The 25,938-nt window shown below is 33.2% G+C and overlaps 1 protein-coding gene across 1 annotated transcript in view; it reads right to left on the bottom strand.

Annotated features, from left to right (window-relative positions):
* The window catches only part of LOC123538164 (guanylate-binding protein 1-like), a 62,019-nt gene extending 36,650 nt beyond the window's left edge, over nucleotides 1-25,369 (bottom strand). The window contains exons 1-6 of the mRNA XM_053529553.1: nucleotides 25,095-25,369; nucleotides 9,228-9,310; nucleotides 8,328-8,389; nucleotides 5,966-6,034; nucleotides 3,552-3,602; nucleotides 2,794-2,978 (exon numbers count right to left, since the gene is read on the bottom strand). Of these exons, the coding sequence (XP_053385528.1) occupies nucleotides 2,794-2,978; nucleotides 3,552-3,602; nucleotides 5,966-6,034; nucleotides 8,328-8,389; nucleotides 9,228-9,266 (406 nt within the window). The 5' untranslated portion in view covers nucleotides 9,267-9,310; nucleotides 25,095-25,369. The remainder of the gene's footprint in view (nucleotides 1-2,793; nucleotides 2,979-3,551; nucleotides 3,603-5,965; nucleotides 6,035-8,327; nucleotides 8,390-9,227; nucleotides 9,311-25,094) is intronic.
* Between the last annotated feature and the right edge of the window lie 569 nt (nucleotides 25,370-25,938).

The following is a 25,938-nucleotide window of genomic DNA, read 5'->3' as shown; positions in this document are numbered from 1 at the left end:
CAATTAATTATTGATTACAATTTAATTTTAAATGACTTTTTATGTAGCACCTTTAAAATAGATTTCCATAGGCTAGTTATGTTACGTTGATTCTTGTCCTGGCCTAAATTCTGTACCCACATTGACTACTTAAAACCAAACTAGTAACAACTGCGCCTTATGAATCAGAGATTCAAAGGTGGTTGGCAATTGACTTTAGGCATATTATCTTCTGTCAAATCGTCATATATAAAGGAAACATTCGCCTTGCCTAGTTAACAAAAGTTTGTGTATTCTTGGCTTATCGCTTTACAAATCCACTTACTCGACAGCAAGGAATGAGGTAAATGTCTATGGGCTATATTTAAATCAACAGTAAATACTTTCAACAAAACTACATTTTCGTCAACTAAATCTCGATTATAAATGAAACTATAATTTATATACGAGGATTGTTCAAATATAGATACATCTAAGCACATAAAAATGTATCCTTGAAAGATTTCAATGAAAATTTTATTTGTTCCCCTCGAAGTATTCACCTCCAACAGATATGCAAAGTTTCAGTCTTCTAATCCAGTCCTTGAAGGCATTTTCAGAGTCTTTTCTAGGTATACTATGAAGACACTGGAATATTGCAGAACCGAGGTGTTTGCGCTGCACAAATTCTGGACCAGAAAGGTATTGTCTGAGCCTTGGGAACAAAATGAAGTCACACGGGGCAATGTCAGGCGAAGAAGGAGGGTTAGGGAGCACAACAACCTTTTCCTGCTTCAGAAAGTCTTGTACAATAGACGCCTTGTGCGATGACGCATTGTCATGTAGCAATCTGACATTGGCCAAACCAGTTGCGGGTCTTCGATTTTTGAAATATTTCTTCAATTTTCGAAGAACTTTAGTCTTGTAAAACTACACATTTACGGATTTGGCTTTAGGTAAAGCAACCTGAATGGCAGGACCCTGAGTTGTGAAGAATATGGCATACATTATCTTCTTGACACTCATGGTCCGCTTGGCAATACATAGTCTTTTGCCAGACTATGTTGCCCATATTTTGTTCTGAATCTTTCGTTTGGGCTCAAAAAAGTGAACCCATGTCTCGTCACCAGTGACGACATTTGCGAAAGACCGTGCCTTGTAATTTGGAAACTGTTTGAGCAAAACTTTTGCACATTGCACGCGTGCCTTTTTCTGTCATCAGATGGGGAATCCATCTAGCACAGATCTTTCTCATTTTCAAATTACGTTTCAGAAGTATGAGCTGCTCCTAATGAGATGCCAACCATACTAGCTATATTGCCTAGCGGTGTATCTTGCATCAGTAGCAACTATTTCTTTCACTCTAGCAATCATCTTGGCAGACGTTGCTGTTATCGACCGACGACCATGTGGTGCATCTTCTGTTGAAACTAACCCACATTTGAATTTCTTAAACCAACGAATAACTGTCGAAAAAAAAGACATTTCATTATGCCCATAAACAGAACATATTACATCAAAAATGTCTTTACACCCTATGCCAAGAATACAACGAATCTTTATATAGGACTGTATTTCAACGGCGTACGCTGACCTTCTTCCAACCATTTTTGTATTAGTATACACGAGTAGGCAATGTTTAGCGAGCGATAGACACAGCTAAAGTGAACGGATTTTAATGGGTGTGGTATCAATGTAAAGCTAACATATTTAACTACCAAATAATCTTAACTTCCTCGTGATTTTCGCATTATTGAGCGAGATAACGTTCTAGATGCATTAATATTTGAACAATCCTCGTAATCCACCAAATTTGAGAACGTGTATCAGTAATTAGGCTGAATAGGATTCCAACTATCATAAATTTTGATATGCAGAAACACAACCCTGACTAAAAGAGATACCTTTTAGTGTACCAAATATAAATGGACCGTTCCATGAGAATACCTGTATTGGTTTCTTAATATTATTATTGCATTATAAGTAGTTTAAAATACTGGACAATCACTGCTTTTCTTATATTCATGCAGAAACTAGAAAAATGTATACTGTAATACAGTTATATAATGGAAATCAATCTACCACAAGATATAAATAAATGTCATTTGTGTTGTCATGGCTACGGAAATTCAAAAGCCACAATGCATCATGAAAATGTAGAGGTGGTTAGAAAAAAGGCCCGTGATGAATCAAAAAGTATACCCTTAAGTTATTCTTAAGTAAAATTAAATTAAACTGTTGTTAAAAATTCAAACGTATGATGTTTAGTAAATGATACACAAAATGTGTTACTTGACTTGAAAAAGACACGCCATGAATTGCGACGTAATACTGCTTTATGACGTTTTCACGTTACGTCTTAAAATGCCTTCGAAGACTTACTTAAAATCATTGTAACTCTTGAAATAGTGAAGTAACTTCAAATTTTCAGATTTGAAATATAAAAATGCATGTTCTTCACGAATCTTTCGCTATCTCAACTTTGATTTTGTCAGTAATACATGTTTTCTCATCAAACGGCCCAATTATATCAAATAAATGATTAAGAATTCCGAAGAAAGAATTGACAGAATGTTTAGTCACATTCCCCAAATACATATTTCTATTTCAGTAGAACTATAAAGTTCTGGCTATATTGAGACAAAGGGACTCGCCCGTGCGTGAAATAATGTTTTGAGAGGCATCCAGTGTCTTGCTCTGTCATCAAAATAGGGAAAGTAGTCGTGCGACAAAAACGTGTCGGTTGACATTATACACAACACGAAACCAAAGCATAATCAAAATCAGTACAATGCTTTTAACAAAAGTATGATCGGTCTAACAACTGTGCATTACCTGATGTTGATCCGGCTAGGCGATTCATCAGGTATGATTTACCGGTCCGGTAAAGACCTGCTATTGCAACAACAGCCAACGGAGACTCTATCTTTTTTATTTGACCCAAAGCATCATCGTGAATCTGAAATCTTCCTTCTTTATCTGTCGATATCAAGTGCATCGGTTGCGCAAATATCTGCAATCTAAATAACAACATAAGGCTAAGTGAAAGTAACGTTTATGAATAGATATCATTTATTCATTCAATTTATAATGTCATAATACTGCGATATTTGCCGACAGTATACGACGATAAAATTGGCAAAATTTTGCTGCAACTCGCCCATTACTTAATTATGTCAATATCAGACTCTTGCTATTAGTTTATATTTTCTGCTTCTTTTCAGTTCCAGCCAAGCTAGTGCTATGGGTGTAAGGGAATTTTTATTACATTTCACTAACAGGTTCAGTAAAATTGATTCTGTTAATATTTTGCTTGCTGCATTTTATGCTACCATAATCTTCTTATAGGCTAGGGTTTTATCAAATCTGCGCAAAGCTATAATAGCAGAACACAGCATTTTAGATGTAATTATCCAGTTGTATCAGAAGATATAGACTAATCCTAAAATTGTACTTTTTTTTCACAAATTGCACAATATTCTTAACAAGTTCTTCAGTATATTGGACTAACATGTACTTAATTACGTCTTATCCCAGATAGCTTATTTACATAAATAAATAAATGAACATCAGTGTTTCTTGGTTGTACTTACTTTTCATAACGTTTTTTTGTCGATGCAGAATCCGAAGCTGTATCTAATGGCCTAAATGAAACAATTGGAAGAATACATACATTTTGCCTTAGCTAGCTTTAATGGAAAATCAAAAAATAGTTACAACTTCTAGTCCATTACTTTTACAATGTCGAAAAAATCATGTTGTTTTTTAAAACTTCTGGAGACATTTTAAAAGGGCCGTGTACTGCACGGATTAAAACAATTTATACCGCAAGTAAGTTTTCACAGTGTAAGTTTACGAACAATATCACAATATTGATGGTGTGACACAGGAACGGAACGTACTTAGGAGTACGTATTGGAGACTTAAGTGGAGGCAGATTGCCTTTTATTATTGCCCTTGAACCCGTTATGTATTTATTAAACTAGAAACATATTTGAATAATTTATTTGTATTGCTTATTTTGATAATAATATCACAAGTCCATATACAAATTAATGTGAGGTATATTGCATAAGGACAACAGCATTATACAAACCCCATCCCCTCTTCTGCAAAAACAGCAACAATAAAGAAAACCCTATAATTCTCACAATCAAAACCGACAGGACTCGTAAAATATTAGCTCCAGAAATAATCAGAACCAAACGGGCTCGTAAAGTATTAGCTCCCGTAGCAATCAAACAACGTGATTTAAGCGAATAACAACATTCAATAAACACTTCAATTTTATTTATATATATAATTACCTATATGTAGCATATTTGACATTTAACAATATCTACATTTATTACATTGGCTTAAAACAGTTCTTTTCATTATTAAACGTAAGCTAAAAACATTCGTCTATAAAAGGTTCTCTGGTACAAACATGATTTCGTTCTGTGTACATCTTCAATACATCACGTACGCATGCGTGCTTTTAGTTTTGTTAAACACGGGGTGATAGTATTCAAAAATACTGCCTATTATTCTAAATGTAATAACGTGTACAGAGTAAACAAATGAAACGTTTTGCTAAAAGCGCAAGAATAAACTTGAAACAAGAGCTGCACAAAGCGTAGCAATAGACGCCCGCAGTACTATATAAGAGAGGGCGGGGTGGAGGAGGGGGGGGGGGGGGGGGCGTGGGGGAGTAATATGTATTGTTGCACTCCTATAGTCACTTCATCATTGCTTAAGCTACAAAATACAAAGTACACATTTGAAATCAATTTGTGACCTTGATCTTTGACCTACCGACCAAGTATAGGTGCTTGAATGCTAAGGCACAAAAACATATAAAAGTGAAAAAGAGGTTTTCATTTTTTTGTGTAATGGTGGTGGTGGTGTGTTTATGGTAGTGTGTGTGTCGGGGGTGGGGGTGGGGGGGGGGCGGGTTGTTGGATAAGTATTATGGATTGCTGCACTCCTCAAATTACCTCGTCACCACGCAAGTGCATTTCAAGCTTAAATATGTTGAAATTGTGCTCTGAATATCAAACATAAAGGATGTACTTGAACTCAATAGGCAACCTTGATCTTTGACCTATAGACCAAGTTCATGAGCTTTGCACATTGTCCCATCGCCACGTACCTATATGTTAAGGTTAAAGTCAATACCTTAAATAGTTATTTATTTATGCTTTAGACACAAACTACGACAGACTGATCTGACATTGCTTTGACCTTTAACTTTGTTCTACAGACCAAGTTCATGCATTCAGGACATCGTATCATTGCCACCTACATGTATGCCAAGATTGAAGGCAAAAACATTGGTGATCTTGACCTTTGACCAACCGACCTGGTTGCTGTTATCTGCACATCAACACATTACCATCTACCAATATGCCAAGTTAAAAGTCAATATCTTGACTGGTTATTAAGTTATGATCCAGACCCGAAATATGACGAACGGATGGAAAGACATACGCGTCATCACATAATACGTCTTTTGTGGTTTTTTTTTTCTGTTTTTTTTTTTTTTTTTTTTTTTTTTTTTTCAAAACGGCTGTGTAAATAGAAACGTGTCAGCTTTAAAACAAGGGATCATGTGATATACCATTTATGTGAGGTGTCAGTTACAATTTACCTGCAGACATTACCAGAATTTCAATGGATAAATAATCATGAAGATAAACAAAGTCATAAATATACATGTAAAAGTTCAAAAATATTTTCAGAGACTTGCAGCTAGTTCAGGAGATACCACAAACATCCAGTTAAACAACAATACACAAACAACACTGTACATATACAAGTGTACTACAGGTAAAAATACTGTCCGATGAAAACAATATGTAGAAAAACACAGCAACATCTAACTGTTCAGAACTCAGTAACCTTTGTTTTCACATAATAAGTAAATCTTTTCTAAAATGTAATCCCTTCAAATAGTCACACTGAACTCTGTCTAGTAGGTAACATATAGACTAAGAGTTCATTTAAATGTAAACAATTAACTTACTTGAAGGGATTTTTGAACAACTTTTTAAATTTCCCCGAACGTAACGGATTATCACTGGCCGCATTAGATCTGAAAAAAAATAATGTATAACCAATTTATGTTTTAAACATTGCAAAAGCTGAATCTGAGTTCAAAGGCATACAGGACTTCTGTAAGACTACTTAGTTACATGGAAAATCGTCTGTAAATCTAGGTGCTGTAAAATTAATAATTCTGCTGTTTTAGTTACTAAATTGCTACTTCATCTAAGGATGGACTTGTGAGTGCATTCGATCAAAATGTAGCACAGTTGAGATGAACGTATTCCCCCTGTAAACTGTGCATTGTATTAGTTAGGAAATGTGTGTTGTTTTTATGCAAATTAGTTTTATTACATTGTGCAATTCGCTCAGTTAGAAATTCAATTTTAACAGCAGTTTTAAAATCCTAAATTTTCCCAAAGAATCACTAAGTCTACATGTATATCATACACTGTAAATATAAATTTACATAAAGCCTTGACAGCTGAAGTTTAAGTACCCTTTTTATTTTATTGTTACATTGTAAATTAATAGATGAACGTCACTGAATGAAACATGTACCCAGAGTGTAATGTACACCTGTACACCTTTTTTTCAACGATATTATACAAAGTTCCGATAGGGCCATCGTCTTTGGCAGCGTTGATCTGAAACGCGATACTCGGTAGTACGATGATGAAAACGCGAAATCACGAAACTACAATAACGAAAACGCGACAGCACGATGATGATAACGCCATACAACGATAACTGAAACGCAATAATACGATAGTAAGGTGATGATAATGCGATATATTATCGCGTTTTCACCATTGTAATATCGTGATATTACGTTTTCGTTATCGTACTATCGTGATTTTGCAATTTCATAATCGTACTGTCGCGTTATCACCGTCGTACTGTCACGTTATCACCATATTCATGTGACCAGTTTGTTGTTAAATTCCCACTGGTCTGCCAGTTATTATAAACTTGAACACCATAGATTTGAGAAACTAGAGACGTGTTCCTCGGAACATTTGGAACACTCGTGTCGCCTGCATTCAAGCAGCTGTCATAAAAGGGTCATGTCCAAGGTTCACACCTTTGACAGTAGTGACCTTGACCACCATCCAGCTTTGTTTGCTTGTGGGTTCTACATATAGCCTTCAGGACCGGAGCATATCAACCAAGTTTCATGGTAAGCCTTCCAAGGGTTTATGAGAATTAGAGCAGACATGAAATCAAAAGGGTTCAAACCCTTGATCTTCACTGATGCCATTTACCCTGAGCACCCATAGTCCGCCCACAAGTTTTGCACTTTGTATTGAGAAAGGGAACGTGTCAATCACGTTCATTGATGGAGCAGGCATGAAATTTATTCAGTTACTAACCATGTTATTATAATAATAATAACTACAAGATTATCAAATCTGAACCATCGTTTATATCAAAAACGCCACAACACTTTCATATAATGTTAGTATTTATACTTCAAAAGTTAACTACTTATCATATCAGCCTATTATTTTCACAAATAACGGATCACTATTTTTGGTTCAATCTACCAGTTTGGACCTCTTAAGGTACTATATTTTGGATACATCTATGCATTTTATATGAAAAGAATTATCCATATCTAAAACATGTTTCAGATTAATTTTAGTAAGTTCAGGTCTCTTTCATCATTTTAAATGTTTAGTCGTATTTTACTCGGAGTGTTTTCAATAAATCAGCTGTCGATCTTCATCAATATCCACTACCAAATAGTACCATGGTGATAACGCGACAGTACGATGGTGATAACGCGACAATTCGATGATGATAACGCGACAGAACGATGATGATAATGTAAAAGTTCGAAAACGAAAGTGCAAAATTACGCTAATACAATAACAAAAACGCGATATCACAATATTACGATGGTGAAAAGGCGACAGTACGATGGGGAAAACACGGTAGTTTATCCCATTATCATCATCGTACTATCGTATCATCGTGTTTTCGTTATCGAAGTATCGCGTTATCATCGTCGTAGTATCATGATTTCCTTATCGTTGTTCCGTGATTTCGCGTTTTCATAATCGTACTTCCGAGCATCGCGTTTCAGATGATTACATTTAAAGGCGATGGCCCTAACGGAATTCCGTGATATCACTCATGAACAACATTAACATTTATAAAATCTATAAATTTATAAAAAAAAATATATTTATAAAATATATTCCATGGAATACTGAAATAACATGCAGTTTGGGAAATTTGCAGTGAGGCAAAGTGCGATTTGGAATTTTGCTACGCTTATGTCCAAATAATATTTAATTTCACATACAATTATGTTTAAAATATTTGTTACAACGTACCCATAATTTCTCTCCTCATCTATCATTTGGTTTCTTGCACTAATATCTAGTGTTGTATCTATCTGAAATTGTAATCATGAATTATGTCATTTTAATCAACATGTACACTTTTGTGTGTTGGTTTTAGTTGTTGTTTGGTGGCATGGTAGAGGAAGGGGTTGAAGACGACAAACAATAAGTCATCGCAAAAACTGTACAGTCAAACCAATTTTAAAGTTTACCCATGAACAAAGATCGCCTGGTTTTTAAAACCGATAGTTTAGTTCCCTATTTTAACATTCACAGTTTTCACCTATAAATAAAGACCACATACCAATTAAGACCGTTTTTGTCTCTCTTAACGGTGGGTAAATCGACAGGTTTGACTGTTAGTTGTAATTTGACATTAAATATAAAGTTAGTCTGTGTTTTAATACCTGTCGCCTAACGGTGGGATTGTTTTCTCCAAAGCTTGATGATTTTCATACGCTAGTAAATTATAATGGCGAGGATGGTCAAGTGAATGAAGACCAATATAATCGACGGAGTTAAACAGTGTATTGATAATTTAGTTTGCTTGCAGGAAGTTAAAACTGTAACACTGATATTTCCTTATCTAAATAGTGTTTTTCACGTCTTTTTATATTTTTATATCAACACTTCCTATGACTATAGATACACAGAACAGTTAGAAATGTTTTCAAATTGAATGTCAACATATTAAATTAATGAGATGCTAAATTTGAAATCTGAATATGCCAGGGACACTTCAGCTTACTGGCAAAAAGGCTATACTTGTAACGTTAGTTTTTAAATCATTATGTTCAAGATCTTCTTAATATTAATAATCTTGCACCAGTAACACTGCTTCTGTCTTGACTTCGATAAGCAAGATAATTTTGAAACAATATTGAAATTTACCTTTTGGTTAACTCGTCGTCCTGAAACCTGGCCGTCCATACTTATGCGTGTTAATATTAAAGAAATTGAATAAAACTCTGGCTCTGCAAATATATAAATAGATATTTAATATGAGCAACAGTGGTGAAAGATCGCGTAGCGAAAAAAAGCATGAATTAAATGTGATAACTTGACAACGACACTAATTGAAATCAAATCATCTATTAACTCTGATTTAAAGATCAATCAGAGAAAATGTGGCATACAAGGTGTTCACAAGAGTTTGCCATACTTTGACCTAGTGACCGAGTTAAAACTTGACCAAGATCTCATAGCGACTAATATTCTAAAAATCAGATAAAAATATGGACTCTGAAGCGTCAAAAGATGTTTTATTATATGACTTAGTGACCTAGCTTTTCACTCTAGAAGACCCAGTTTCGAACTTGCCCGAGATTTATTATGCTTTGGGCTAGATTAATTAAAGTTTAGTAAAATGTATTACCTCTAGTGTGTTAACAGTGTGTTAATGGCGACAGACACAAGGTGATCTCAGTAGCTCACATTGAGCACTTTGTGTCCACATGAGCTTATGAATAATAAAATCGAGTGTTTGTTGTGCAAACATATAGCGTCTTTAAAGGACTACATCTTCATTCAGATAATGTATGTAAAACGCATATGTGTTTTGATTATGCAATTAAAAGAGATAATATTTAATTCTTGTTTCGTCAAAAGTTATTTTAACAGATAACGATAAGCGCTAACTGCTCATCAAAATGATTCTGAAGAATTGTTCTTTGTGATTAATAATAAACAAAATTCATTTAGAAAATAATGTTATGTTGTTCTTCTCAGGTAAGTTTATGTAAATTCAATATGTAGGTTGTTATAGCTTATTTATAGAAAAATGTAACACAATTAATTGGCAATTTGTTACAGTCAGTAACTTTTCTTGCATGAGAATAATTCTATAACCTTGGGCAAAAATTAGAAACATTGAAGTATATAGACTGTTCGTTGGTTCAATAAAAGGAAATCAAAGTGTTTTTTGTTGCAATTTACAGAATGTTATTTTTTATGAAGACAAGCCACAGGCTCAAAGATCAGTTTTACGTGTGTCTTTCCTGCGTAAGGTCACTCTTACTTTGACTAGTTTAACCTATTGTTTTAATTTACTTTTGTGAATGAGATAAAAAAGGGAAAGGACACATATATCTTCTTTGTTTTTTAGATACTTTGGAAGTGGGTCATTGTTGAAATCGATGCGAAGCGCACACACTATATATCAATTAGAGACTTTATATAAGGATCCAGAGTATCAATTTTTATCATGTTTAATATTTTATTTTCGAAAATGCATACACAAAAACTGACCTTGAGTTTTTATTTTTATTTTCTCGAATATTTATTTTGTTCATCGGAGGCTTTTAAAGTAAGAATGTTCCAGATCTTGTACAGGGATGATGAATTCTTCTTCTGTTATATTTTTTTTCTTTCTTATTTTTTATAGGTTTTTTTTTTATAGTATTGGCATTTAATAAATAATGAAATACTTGTTGCTCGACAAAGCAACACAATCGTCTTATCAATTAGCAAAAGATAGGATTTATTTTAGTTCTTATTTTTCTTGTTCAGATGTACCACAGTTAATTCAGAAAACTAAAATAAATTGCATTCAATCCCTAAATGCATGATGAGAAGAAACATTTATCGCTTCAATGTATTACTTAAATGGTTATGTTTCTTTTTAATATAATCTTTTTGTTTGAACGTATCCCAAATAGAAAAACAGGTCAACAGATTACTATAACAACCTACATATTGAATACAGATTTAATAATTTAATAGCAATTTCGAATGCAAATGGGCTAACAGTAAGCTACACGATGATGTGTTCAACCTAACTGGGTAATAATATGCAAATTAATAATGCCAAAGTATATATTTGTACCTGTATTCTAACTGTGGATGTTCAATAGAACACTAAATATGATTATATTGTTTACAATTTCCAGGAAGACCAGACACTACAAACGAACAGCTAATTCTATACTATGAAAGAAAATTAAATTAAGCAGTCAGGTGGTTTTAGTGACAAAATTGCACTACAAATCATTTTATGAGGGCCGGCATGTTAATGCCCGAAAAGAATATTTTTGCTGATGGTTGAACCTTCCCGGGTTACTTTGATAGCTGTGTCCAAAAATATAACTATTTTAATGTAAATTAAAGGGGTCAAAGGTCATGCTATGAAATTCTGATTTTGCGATTTTCTGTGTAGCTTTTATTTCAATGATTATATACTGGCAACTTTTCTGGAAAATTGTACCCTAAATGTATTATGAAACTATTTTTATTGATTTATAATGGATGCAAAGCTAAAACAGAACATGACCAATAGAAACAATGTCTTAAATTAGGGTCAAAGGTCATGCACTTTATCTATTCACTTTAGGACAATGTCAGTCTATAGATACTATTAATACGTAATCCAAAAGTGATGAATGGAATTTATTCAAACTTCATACAAAGATTAAGGACATTAGGGAAAAATTCTTTGCACAAGTGTAAAACATTTACCTAGCTTACTTTTTTAATTATCTCCCTTTATTAAACTTACATATCGAGGGTTCAGTCCGAAACTAGTCTATCTGCTTCTTTTTCCATATACACATAAATTAGTTTCGCGTTGAGCCCTCGATATATCATTTCTTTTCCAAAGAACAACTCCAAAATTATCCAATCGTTTTTGTTGAAATTTCACACAATGATAAAGGTCATTAAAAGCAATTGAAGTGTATAAATGTAATGAGTCTATCTTGCTTATGTTTTAAATAATCTCCCTTTATAGAAATTTGTTGTCTGAACCATATCGTTAAACACTAAAGGACACTTATGAGGCACAATATATTGTAAAATTGTTTTCCCATTTTAATATTTGCAAAAATATCCATTTCATTTTAATAAGAGTAGAGAGAGAGACTATACTGGCAACTGACCTACTACTAAAGACATTTTATCTTGACATTACTTTCTATTCAGTCGTCTAAATAGTACTTACGTTACTGGCATCAGCTGATCGTTACTAAACATTTGTCAAAAAGTCTCCGGTAACCTACTTGCTTAAGGAATTGTTCAGTTATGCAGAAAACATCTCAGCAGAAGGTCACAATTAATAGACATAAAGATTAATATTTACTGCATTATGCACTTGTTTCAGCACACATCAAATGTTCGAGCTCAGCTCCTTGACACTTACGTTATCATCAATATATATATCATGTGCAGCACAACAAATGATGTGAGTTAGAATTACAAGTCACTTTCACATAATTTTTTGATGAATAAAATGCCACCTTCCACAATTTAACAAACTTTGAGCAATGACTGTCTACCACTGAGTATATCATGCTTTGTTTAGTGTACCATTTATTTCACCAAAATCTACGTTACATTATGACACTTAAGACTGACAAACTTTTCAAAGTTACACAATGAGCATTACGTTTCAGTGCTTAGTTAACAAGCATCTCCAAAGTTAATGACTTTTGAATTATTCGTTATTGAAATTTCTTTAAAGTGCATTCTTTTTCCATGTGCAGCTTATTGGTACATACATTACTTAATTAGATTACGTCCTTTGTTCATTAAACTCTCTATTGATAGGGAGTTAGTGGCGCAGTGGTTAGCAGTCTAGGCTACAACGCCAGCGGTCCGGGTTCGATTCCCGGTCGCTGCAGATATTCCGACTAGTGTTAAGTATTGGGTGATATACTTAAAGTGGTACTGTTTCCAGCAGTAATGGCCCATACTCGATGCTGGGGAGGTAAATATGACACCTGCCGTGGGCTCGGCTGGCAATAAGTTGTTCCATCCATTCCAGGTGGGGACTTTTGTCGACTACCTGCGTTAAACAAGATTTTTTACCCTTTTTATGAACAAGACTTTGTAAATGTTGTATATATAACCTAGATGAATTTTCATACAGAAACGCAGTTAAATAGTTCCGAAAGTTTATATGAACTCATTGCGCTATGTGGCTATTCTGCTAATGCCACATAAACAAATTATTTGACAATACTGAATATTGTTCTGTAATCATGAGTTAACAAGTACATGTACATGTTTTAGTCACTCCCACATACAGCCGACATCATCTGTCATAAAAAACTTACGTAATACATATATTTGCTTGCAATTTTTGTTGGTATATTCCCTGACGCCACTTAAAAATAAATGTTACCATACAGATGTTTCTACCTGGTCGTTACTATGAAAATACACATTTCAAATACGTTTAATTGTAATACTATAATAAACATTTGACAGCAGCATAAAGTTACTTGTTTCTGTGGACATGCGTTTTTGGACTTTCTTGGTATAAAAGTTACAGACAAAAACTATATATATATATATATATATATATATATATCTTAGTACTTTTTCTTTATAAGTGTCTCACTTCAATAAAACATTACTTACTTCAACAAATCCAGTGTTTTTAAAATTTTATTGGCGACTTTTCACATAATTATCAAACTGTTTAAACTGTACTGAAACGATACAATAAGGTTATTAGATTAAACAGTACTTATCTGGGTCTGGGAGTAGATTTTTGCCAGAGCGCGCAAGCTACTGTTATAATGACCCCTTTACTAGATACCATAGCCTTTTTGTTTGTTTGTTTTTGGTTACTGAACGAAATCTTCAATGTTTATCGATACTAAAATGGAACTAAGTGAAGTTTTTATGTGAGCTATTTATAAAACTGTGTCAGCTAATGCATATTTATGAAAGTAGTCCGGTATCATACAATATCAAAGGTACAATATGTAACTTAAAATGTACAATACGGATTTTGTTTCTGCCAGTTCATAATCCATTAATTGTCAAATACAAGCCGATTTATTTTACAGAATTTATATAGGTATACAATAAAAATCAATATATCTGAAACGTTTTTGCTCGAAGAAAAAATGTGGGTATAGAAATGGGATGCTTTTATCAGTCCGTCCTTCAGTCCGGTTCATAACTCTGCCATCCACGCAAGGATTTTGAAAATACGTGGCTCAACTGTTCCCTAAAATGTGTCGCATGCAAGACCAAGGTCCCTGTCTCAAGATCAAGTTAAGGTCACACTTAGCAGTCAGACATAGTACATATATTTTGTTCAGGTCATTAAGTTTACTTGCATGAATAAACATCAAGTGATTAAATTACTTGGCAAAAAATAGCCACCATAGCAAATTGATTCATCCCATGTAAGACCAAACCTCTAGCTCAAGGGCAAGGTAACATCCGGATATAAAACATTTTTGGTATTTTTGTCTGGTCTTCAACTTTTAATGCATGAATATATATTTACATAACTGTGTATAAATATTCACCATTACAAACAATATGGCATGTGCAAAGGTCAAGGTCACATGCACCCATATTAGGTTTCTTTTTTATTTGTAGATGAAATTACTTCGCTTTTATATTAAACAGTACAACAAATGTGCGTTTTCATCAGTTTTCCATTTAATTCTAAATGATGGAAATTTTCTTATCGAGAAATCAGAAATATTTGCTAAGTAGTCTCACTTAAATTAAAAAAAAAGCAACGAAAAGAAACAATAAAAATTTACAACATGTCCTGCCAGAAGGTAAACTTCAACAGTATTTCATAACAATGTGTATATAAATATTATATTACGATTTACTGGGACGTTTCTAATATATAGAATAAAAGCTTTTCTAAAATTATATACAACCTACATATACAGGACAAAACACCTATCACCCCCATTCATTTTGTCAATATCTTCAAATAAAAATAAAATACTTCTTGAAATGTTGTGTACACTCATAACAATATGTTATTGATGAAATGCCGAACTTCCAGCAAAATCAAAGCACGTCTTCTGATATATTCATTCATTTTACGATGTCAACCCATTTTTGACAGGTCACAAAAAATTAGACAAAAATGTTTACAGTTTACATGTCAACTAAAAACGAAAACGTATTTTTGGAAGATGATGAAATAACTTTGTTTGACGTGCCTTTTCTAAACAGAGCATTCATCATTCGTGTCATATTTAACCATTCTCTAGAAAAAAATATTAGTATGAAAAGTTTGTATTCTTACAAATGGTATTCACTCGTTTACTGAAAAACAGCTTTTATGTGACTTTTTACAAAAGGGTCGAGTTAGTAAATTGAATAAAATTATATGTTTGCGTCACTTAATGTTTTCGAATATTTAGTATGTTATTAACAGCACTTTGGTCTAAAAATATGCTAAATATTTAAAATTGTATTTACAGAAATTTCAAAGATATTGGAAAATTAGCAATTGGCGGTTAGCTATTTTGTTCAGCACACACACACACACACACACACACACACACACACACACATATATATATATATATATATATATATACCCTGTGACCTTTAACCTTTATATATGAGCATGCAATGTGTTTTCGAGTGCGTGTCATAATTTATTAATTGGATTAACAGTAAATCAAGCAATAATGATGCCACTGTTAAGTGTGTAAGAAAGCTTAAGTACCCAGACTTGGTATAATTAAACCATTTAAACAGATAAAATGAGTACAGTTTTAATTGTAAGTGACAATGATTATAGACAACATAAAGAGCTCAATTGCTGTCACGGGAATCTGAAAATGGAATGAGTGCTGAAAAAGGTTCTTTATGAAATTACAGGTGTTAATCAAGTACAATAAATGTAACTGAACTGAAATGCAACGTGCTTTAGTAATATACGTGATTGTATGTCAAAATAGACTCGGCATCTCTCCATAATAATTATACAAAATATTTACCACCATACGATAACAACATATGCTCATATAAATGTAACCTCTATGCCTGTACAAAGAAGATTAAACACTTTGTTTTTAGTTCTACCTAAACACAATCATAACTTAATTCTATAATGGAAAAACTACAAGTTCAGTTCTGTGTAATCAGATATTCGAAAGTTAGTCATTTTATCTAAAGGTTTGTTTTAATCAGCAAAAGTTAAAATGAAACATTCAACAATACTTTCTTGTTATTCAAACTAATCAAAATGCATTTATGTTTTAACTGTTTTTGAATTTTATTCCTTACAAAACTTACATAGCGTGCTTTAAAGGGAATGGTATGGCTAGAAGTTATTTCATTGTATGTATCAAAGCGGTATACAATAAATGATATCATTACATCTTTAGTTTGAAGTGCAATATGTCATTATGCCATTCAATTAATGTTTACAATGTGATTTATAATTTACTGTAAATGATCTGTCATAAAGATTATTAAAGTCTATCAAGTGTAAATAAAGTTTGCTAATTGTTTTGATATTTGTGTAGCGATATATACATGCAATACAAATACAATTTCAAGTACTGTTATTTTACATAATATTTATGCTTTAGCTCAATCTGTTAGATGAAATAGTTTTAAATTTCAGAGCAATATATTTGTCAGGAATTCAATTAAAGTCCCCATATGACAAATAATTGTGTCGGTGTGACGTTAAACCCAACAAAAAGAAATTCAAATAGGTTCAACAGCAATCACTAAAACGAATCTTGTTTTCAAACTAGAAAAAAAGTATAATTTGATTTTGTAGAAGTCACAAATAAACATAAATTGAAAGTTTTTTTTAAATATAAATTAAAGAGGTATAATAAATGCGATACCTTATACAATATACAGAAAATTCCGTCGGAAATTTTTCCAATGGGATATGAATCCCATAGGAAATACTTGCCATGACCGAAATACGGGAACGGTTTCCCATGGGAAATCTAATAAATTTAAAATGATATCTAACATTCTCCAAAATCATTGTTGTAATGTGCCTGGTGTAGAATAAGTCAATAAAATAACGATTTATCCTTTTAAGAAATATATATATTCGCTTTCCCTTCGGAAAATTTACCACATTTCTTTTCCTTGGCAAAAGGCCGCCTTCATATGAGAAAATGTCGTTTCCCATGGGTAAGTTAAGTTTTCTATCTAATAAATGGATCCAAATTAAATTAAAAAGTAAGGCGTGCATGAGGACTTAAAAGTCCGTTACATGTACGTTCGTGAAAGATTGGTTAAGATAGCTTGTACGGAAATAAAAAAGTGGAAAACCACATGTCGTCCAAAATAACATAAACGAAAATGTTGCAGGCTCGGTTTGATTGAGCCTGTTCATGGACAGTAGTGGGGATGCAAGCTACGCCCTCTAGCCCCGGGTTGAGGAGATATCAACATTTACACGTGCTATAAGTACTAGGATATATTTTAGAGCCATCCACAGATGTATGCATACAACGGTGCGCATTGAACCTTCAATTATGCACAGAGTGGAAGACTTGTTGTTTTTGCCAGGTACTGGCGTGACAAATTAAAATTTGCGGCCATTCTGTATTAAATCACATTATTAAACATTATTTTTTGAAGACTCTAGTAACATGAAAATATATGTTTGGCACACAGAACACTTTTAAAAAGTATGGTCCCGATATTAAAGGCACTGACCTCCAGGTTTTGGAAAAAAAGATCTTTCTTTAAAATTGAAATTTGGTCATATTATGAACATTAGAATATGAGTTATCTCAAAAATGCAAAATCAAGAAAAAGAAAGATGCCCATATAGGGAAGCGATCAATTAAAACTTTCTCTCGGTCTTAACCAATATAGCAAGGAGGAACACATAATTACCAATCGTTTTATACATATATAATATAATTTTATAATTAAGGCAGTTTACCTTGAGTAAAAAGTTACGAACGCTTTTCAATATTCAATGTAAAAATTAGTAAAAATAACAAATTCTCATGTGTTTCCATAACATCATAACATATAATCTGTAATTCAGTTTCAAAGCTTTTTGTTGGAAATATAGCATTAACTTCCTGATACCTATTCTTTTTGTTGTTGTTGTATGATCTGGAATCAAGTACTTTTAAAATCTCTGATTCTTGTAGATTATCTAACATTTTGCACTTAAAATTTACCTAATATGAAGATGTATGTATGAACTTTGGAAAATACAAGTGGCCCAAATGGGCATAAGTCGCTCACCTGAGGCAGACCTTAAAATATTAGAAAAAGATAAAAAAAAAGTAAATTTGAACAAAAAGTTATCCTATATAATTCTATGTAAAACCAGTGAGCCCCAGGGCGTGCCAATTTTGACCTCAGGGGTATGTTGTGAAAAAAAAAAACTTGGTTAAGGGCCACTACATGATGTTACATGCCAACTATCTAAGCCCAGGACATTACGGTTTCAGAAAAGAATATTTTCGTTTAGCAGTATGTAATTAATGCTAATTTAAGATACTAACTAATACTTACTCAGTAGAAAAGTACTCTGTTTAGCAGCTTTCTCCCTTATTCAATATGCATTACAGTTTACCTAGTTGTTTTCCAATTTTTAGCTCTAGCGACCCCTAGAGCCCCCATTTGAACAAATTTGGGAGTCTCAGAGGACCATATATTTATGCTAAGGACAAAATTTTTAAAGGTATTTCTATTTTTAGCTCTATCGGCCCTTAAAAGGGGCCAAGTGTCCCCATGTGAATGAAAGTGGAAATGGACCTGATAATGATGCTACAGACCAAGTTTGATGAAGATCCATCAAGGGGTTTATGATAAGAAGTTACTAAAAGGTACAGTGGCGCTTGCGATAAATTTCAGTGCATTCTCGTTTATACACGGCCGTGACACTAACGGTTCACGAACAGTTAATTTTGTGATCGTCCAATCAAATAATACCTAAACGGGACACGCGAATCGAGAATCGTTCAGCCAATCAAAAGCTTAGTGGGCGTTACCAATGAGTGGATCATTTACCGAAAACAACAATTACCCATGCCTTCTTTATTTCCTTGCATTTGCAATAGATTACTGCTTTAAAGTAATAAAAAAATATGGCTACAAAGTGTTCACTTTATAATACGATGTACCTTTTTAAAATTAATTCGCCGAAAGTGCATAAATGAGAAATAATTACGAAAATAAGTTACATCATTTCGTTTTGATCTATATCTAATTTGATTAAATATTGATACTATATTAAACGAAAATAACTTAAAGAGTGTGAAAATAAGCTTTAAACTATATGTCTATCAATTTTATTGACACATATATTTCTTACGAACAATACATAACTTTGCTTAAAACTGATGAAATAAATAGTAAATATCTTTTTAATAGCGCCAGAATCAGTTTACGAAAAGTAACGATATTTAATGCGAAGATATGCTATATATATATATATATATATATATATATATATATATATTTTGATTACCATTAGGCCTCAGTCTAATAATATGTTCCCTCAATTAAAAGACACTGTATTTATTTTTGTTCAACTATAGTTGTTTGTACAAGGTAATATAAAATCGGACATATTCTAATTAATATAAATGGACAACTGTGTCCGAGCTGGACGGTATGAATTTCAGTCATCTTAATAATAAGATAAGAAAAAAAAAGAAGAGTTAGACATTCATGTACAATATTGTGTTACAGTACCCTACTGTTCCTTATTTCCATTATATTGCTACTTTCGACCAAGATTGATTGGATTATCACACCTTTATTAATCGCATGTTGGCGTACCGCACGAGTATACGTTAATCGAGTTAAATTACAATCAGTTTAGCAATCATGGTGACATCGGTACACACTTTGGTTTATTTATACATGGCTCTGGATTTTAAAGAAATATTTCTTTACATATTTTGAAAAACTGCAATTGATAATGTCTTTTCAAAGATAAATGATAATTAATCGAGAGAAAATATAATTGATTTTGGATCTAATGATAAAAAGAGCATTGCACTTGATTCGTAATACCGTTTTTAAATTTACGACAAAAGTAATAAAGATTGATAAATTGTTCCTTTTGGGTTTCAACGCCGTTTTAAAGCAGTATTTCAGTTATGTAACGGCGGACAATTAATCTAAACCTGTTCGCCGCAAGTAACTGACATCTTTCTCACATGAATTAGAGGTGGAGTGCAAACGATTTCAGACACAATGTCAAATCGTCACGAAGGGGAGTGGTGGTCTAGTAGATAAGGTGTTGGCCGCTCAATCCAGGGGTCGTGGGTTCGAGCCCCACTAGGGTCACGCCCATGACTTCTCATATGACACCAGTACTGGTTTTTCCAGGAAGCGGACTCGAGAGTGGTTCAAATAAGCTTGAAGCTTTCATCACAATCGAGCTAAAACAAATTAGTATAAACTAAATCGTCACGAAGAACATACGCCTCGCACAATTAAAAGATCTAACTCACGACCCCGCGACCCGTAGATCTGTGCTCTTCCTATTTAGATAAGTTGGCGTGTCAAAGATAAATCAATAATAAAGAATAAGTACATCCGTCTATTCTCTGGCGAAAAATTATATATATTCCCTTTATATAAGAATACAGCCAACATGATTGTAGCCTGTATCAAAACTTTTAACGGGGTTTATTTTCCTGTTAATGATGAAATGCACATTTCATCAACATATTTCAAGTCCGCTCGCTAGGCGGTCTTGTACAAACTTCGATATTGAATAAGCATATCGGAATCTCGATTTATATATGCTTACACAATCATCTTAAAAATGAGAATACAAGTCGTATAATTTGTTATTGAATTAATGTTATCATTTTTTTTTTGTAATTTTAATGTAAAAAACACTTGATATATTTAAATATTAATTCAGCTCTAGCCTCAACAACAGTAGTTTTTAAACATTTTATTACCTCCCTTTACATTTTGATGACATTTATGTAATTGAATATATATCACTCTTTTCATAAATACCTTGTGAGTAGATTGAGCAAAATTTTATTTAAACAGAATCTAGCATAGATTTTAATATATTACTACATTTTAATTAAATATTAAACTTTTTTCCTTAAGTACTGTTTATAGCAAAACTGAGTTATAGTAAATGCTATAATCTTTTTTAAATGATTCGATTCTGATTATCATACATCACAAGCACCAAACATAGCGCACTGGATTTTTAAGTTCTGTTTGGCCGGATATTGGTCACGTGTCAACCAGTGTAATTTATTGATCTGTTACGTAGGGGTAATAAGTTCTTTATATGAATATTTCTTTTTCTGTTCTTTATGTCTTTTTCTTTAGTGTGGTACATATACTTTTAATTCGTTATTTCTTTATAGTTGTGTCTTCCTGCCAGTATGTCCCCTTTTTTCCAACTGTATGCAATATAGTTGTTTCATAGCAGACTTATGAGCCGGTAGTTAAAACTGAAGGCCTCCTAACACTTGTTGCTTCAAAAAAAATCCTCTCCCGGGCCTAATTTATTTGTAAGAAAAAGATTTAATTTAGAGAATATCAACAAAGATATAAAAGTTCATTTTTTTTTAAATGATTGTCGAACAGAATGAATTCAAAATTATTCGAAATATCTTATAACAAAAAGTAATAAATTTGTGGGCCTGGGGCTTGGGAGGGGATTTTGTCTGTTGGACGGTTGGCGTGGTTGGGGGCCGGGGGCAGGGGCGTTTTCCATTGCATTTTAGGCGTCATCATGAAAAAAAAAGAGTTTTATTTTTTGTATTGTAATATACGTTGCTACATTACAAGAAACAAGCATTTTAACATGATTAATACAAATTATACGGCATTATTTACATGAGTACTTTATATAAATACTAGAAAAGAGATTGAAAACACTTCTATATAAATTTTATAGTTGTCGAATAAATACATGCATTAATATTTATTTACCAGAGCTAACTTAATTTTATGATCCCATTTATGAAATGAATAAAATCAATAAAATGAATTCAACTCGCGTGCCACAAAATATTTATAATAAGACATTCTACGCGAAAGGCAAAGAAAAACATGTATTCGTGTAATGTAGATCATTTAAATGCAATCTCCTTTCATTAAATTGTTAGCAAAATAAGCATGTAGCCCAAAGTGTATCGCAAATTTAAACTTGAACTTATATTTATACGATAATTTAAAAATTTGCGGAATTCTTAATCTAAACATTTCATTAGTGAATGAAACTATTTGATTTTTCAGGCTTACCGTTGTTTTCCCGTTGCGCAGGCGCAATAAACTGTCGTTTCACATTTCTCGTTTACCGATGTGCATGCGCAGCTCGATACACGATTCTCGATTTTGGCACGAACGGTTAACGAACGAATAACAACATGTTTCCCGAAAGCTCGGAAATTTATCGGAAGCTCTACTGTATTTCTATTTTTAGCTCTAGTAGTCTCTAAAAGTCGTCAAGTGCCCCTATTTAAACAAATTTGGGAGAAAAGCTTAATATTATGATGCTACAGACCAAGTTTAATGAAGATCTATCTAGCGAGTCTTGAAAAGAAGTCGTTTAAATGTTGTTGTTTTTCAATTTTCAACTTTAACGGCCCCTAGAAGGGGCCAAGTACTCCTTTGAACAAACTTGATAGAGGACAACATCAGGATGCAAAAATTTGGTGTTATTCTGACCAGAAGTTTGTTTCAGAAGAGAAGATGTTTAAGTGAAAATGTGGAAGCCGGACCATTCACCCATACTTCGATTCAGGTGAGCTAAAAACTAACCTACCTACGACAATTCAGAATATCTGAACATTATTTACTGTGAAAGATACTACTTTTTCTCTACAAGGCGATGTTTATCTTTTGGCTTTCTTTTACTAATTGAGTAAAATATTATGAATATATTTCCACTGATTGAATGGCTTTCTGGTTAAGTCTTTTTTTCTCATTTGACCAATAACCTATTCAAGTGACAACATGACACAAGAAATTAATTTACAGAGAGTTTTCCTATAAAGTATTTACTCATCAAATATGTGTTGATTATGGACCGGTAATATATATAGAGTGTTTTGCGTCAGGAGATATATTCATCTTCTTTAAACGGTAAATCTAAAAAATCAGTCTCGGTATGTTTATTCTCGTTGATTTTATGACAATTCATAGCAGGTCGATGAATATGCTTGAAGCCTTTGGTTAACTTTCAAAAAAGCAACAACAAATATTTGGCAAATAATTATCGCTTAATTTCATGAAAGATCAATTGGTTGGTTGGTTGGTTGTTGTGGGTTTAACGTAGCCTGGGAATCCAGTCTGACAATTTCTAACTTTTTTAATACCTGCAAATTGACAGCCTGGGGAAACCTGTTTTCCGACCGCAGCGCCACATATATTACACCCGAAATATGCGGGTGTTTGATAAAGAACGATAACCTCTGAAAGCAATATACCATGGCTAAAAACAGGGACATAGACAAATACCAGTTTGTACCTCCCATAGCTTTTCCAGCAAGTTGTAACAACTTTTAAATGTATCAGTATAAACTTAAATTTGCGTCATAGCTATCAAGAAGTTATATTAATGCAGACCTAGTGATCTACGGAAATTGCCGAATTTTCGGCATCATTGCCTCGTTTCCGTTTCAAACAAGAGCAAATCTGATTACATGTTAATTAGGCTAATTATAGAAAATCGATAATCAGTAGTAACATGGAAACTCCTTCAGATTTCCCCAGGCGTTGATAATATCAGAAACTCGATGAGTGCCAATTAACACTAATTAGCGCAAATTAAGTGATCTTTAATGCATAGGTATATATTAGGTATGATTTCTTCTGACAAAGCATAAATATTATCAACGGCTTCCCAGGCTAGGTTTAACGCCGAATTCAACAGTATTTCAGTTATGTAACGGCGGGAAGTTAACCTAACCAGTGTTCCTTGATTCTGTACCAATACAAACCTGTTCTCTACAAGTAACTGCCAACTTCCCAACATTAATAAGAGGTGGAGGACGAATGATTTCAGAAACAATGTCTTTTATCAAATCGTCACGGAGAACATACACCTCGCCCAGGGCTCGAACTCGCGACCCCGCGATCCGTAGATCTGCGCCCTCCCTACTGAGCTAAGTGTGGTGTGCTGAAAGGTCAATTGGTACTGAGCACCTTGCAGTAAATTTAGAAGTTTTTGACACTTGAAGAGAAACAAAACCGGTACCGAGTGTCAAAACTATCGCATATACCGCAAGGTTCTCATTAAGTAATACAAACGATATTAACAAAAACGTGTTGCGATAGACCTAATTTATAGAGATCATCACGTGGTCAATTTGGGTCAAATGTGTCTCATAAGGCAGTGTCTTGAATCCGTTATTTTCGCTTCCATAGTTTAAACGACTTGGTTTGCAGACTGAAATGCAACGTGATGAAATGTTTTGTATATGCCATTCGTTCGCTCTGATTTACCTCAATCTACATATCAACGCGTTTCTGCGGAAATTTCAATTGAACTATCATTTGTCCATGATGTATTTAAGCTTTCGTAATGGTTTTATTCACCTTGCATGCGTTTATATGATGTATAATTGTTTCCAAAAACGGAAAGAAAAACTTTCATCTCTTAACTATAAATCACTGCTGCAACATACCTTATAACTCTATTTTTTAAATAGCGTAACTTGTAGATAAAATCCTGGACAAACACTCGTGTGTATGTTTTTTTTTCTGACAATTTAACACTATCGATTGGTTATCTGACATTTTCAAAAAGAAGTGTTTGCATACTTAATATACAATTTTGTATGTTATGTCCTTTAAATTACCTAGCAACCTATTCTGTACTTCACCGGAGAACATTTGGAAGCATAAATCGCAACCAAGCAAAATAAATTTTAAAGCAGACTCGGTTTGCCTGAATCTGTACATAAGATATAATGGAAAATGCAACAGCCCGCACATCACCCCCCAAACAGCAAGACATCTTAAAACAATGCAAAGTCGGCATATGACCTTAATTGTGTCACATTACTCAACATAAAAGACAGCTTAACTAAAACTTAACGAAATACATACCATGGAGAGCTGCAGCAATAAGTTTAAACCCCTATTCTTTTTCCATCATTAAGCATAATGAATTAGTTCATCAGTAAGGGCTGTTGGGGAACTGCACTTTTATCTTAAGTCAAGCATTTATTGATTTGTCACTGTAAACCCTAAAACTGTTTTTGTAGTTTTATAGTCCTTCACAATTGAGCAATGTCGTAATATATATCATGTAGCCAATGAACATTATATTAATATAATAAACAATATTTAAAATATTCAATACGAATTTTAAATACACACAATGTTAATTCCATTCACAGATTAAATTGTAAACTTTGAGATTCTTAAGTATAAACAGTCAAATGGATTTGCAATTCAGCATTTACTGAAACAATAGAATGCTATAATGTTATCATGATTAAGTATTGATTAAACTGAAGTATAAACAGACAGATCGCTTTAAAGTTTTGTCAATAGCCTGCTACTCTGAACTACAGTTTTATTTGTTTCAAAGCAATGCACAACTCAACAGTAATTTTGACTGTTTATATCAATGGTACTTTGTATGTTCATACTGCTCTCAAATGTCTGCGTAAATTTTCCGAAGCTTCTGTTAATTGAATTTGCTGTAAGAAACACAAGATATACACATCAAGTCAGTTTTATATGAATTTATCGCTGATGATGAAACAAGTTTTTCTATAAAATTATCGTTTATGACGACAATCATTTATCTCTATGCGGACCTCAAGAAAATCCGTTGCTACCTATGATAATCTGTATCTTACTTTGTTTGATTGTTTTCGGTTAAGCATCGTTTTTCAAGAGTATTTAAGTTATGTAAATGCGGACAGTGAACCCGACCAGTGTT

This window comes from Mercenaria mercenaria, chromosome 18 (assembly GCF_021730395.1).
Source record: "Mercenaria mercenaria strain notata chromosome 18, MADL_Memer_1, whole genome shotgun sequence".
Taxonomy (NCBI): domain Eukaryota; kingdom Metazoa; phylum Mollusca; class Bivalvia; order Venerida; family Veneridae; genus Mercenaria; species Mercenaria mercenaria.
This window is presented reverse-complemented; position numbering and strand designations above follow the sequence as displayed.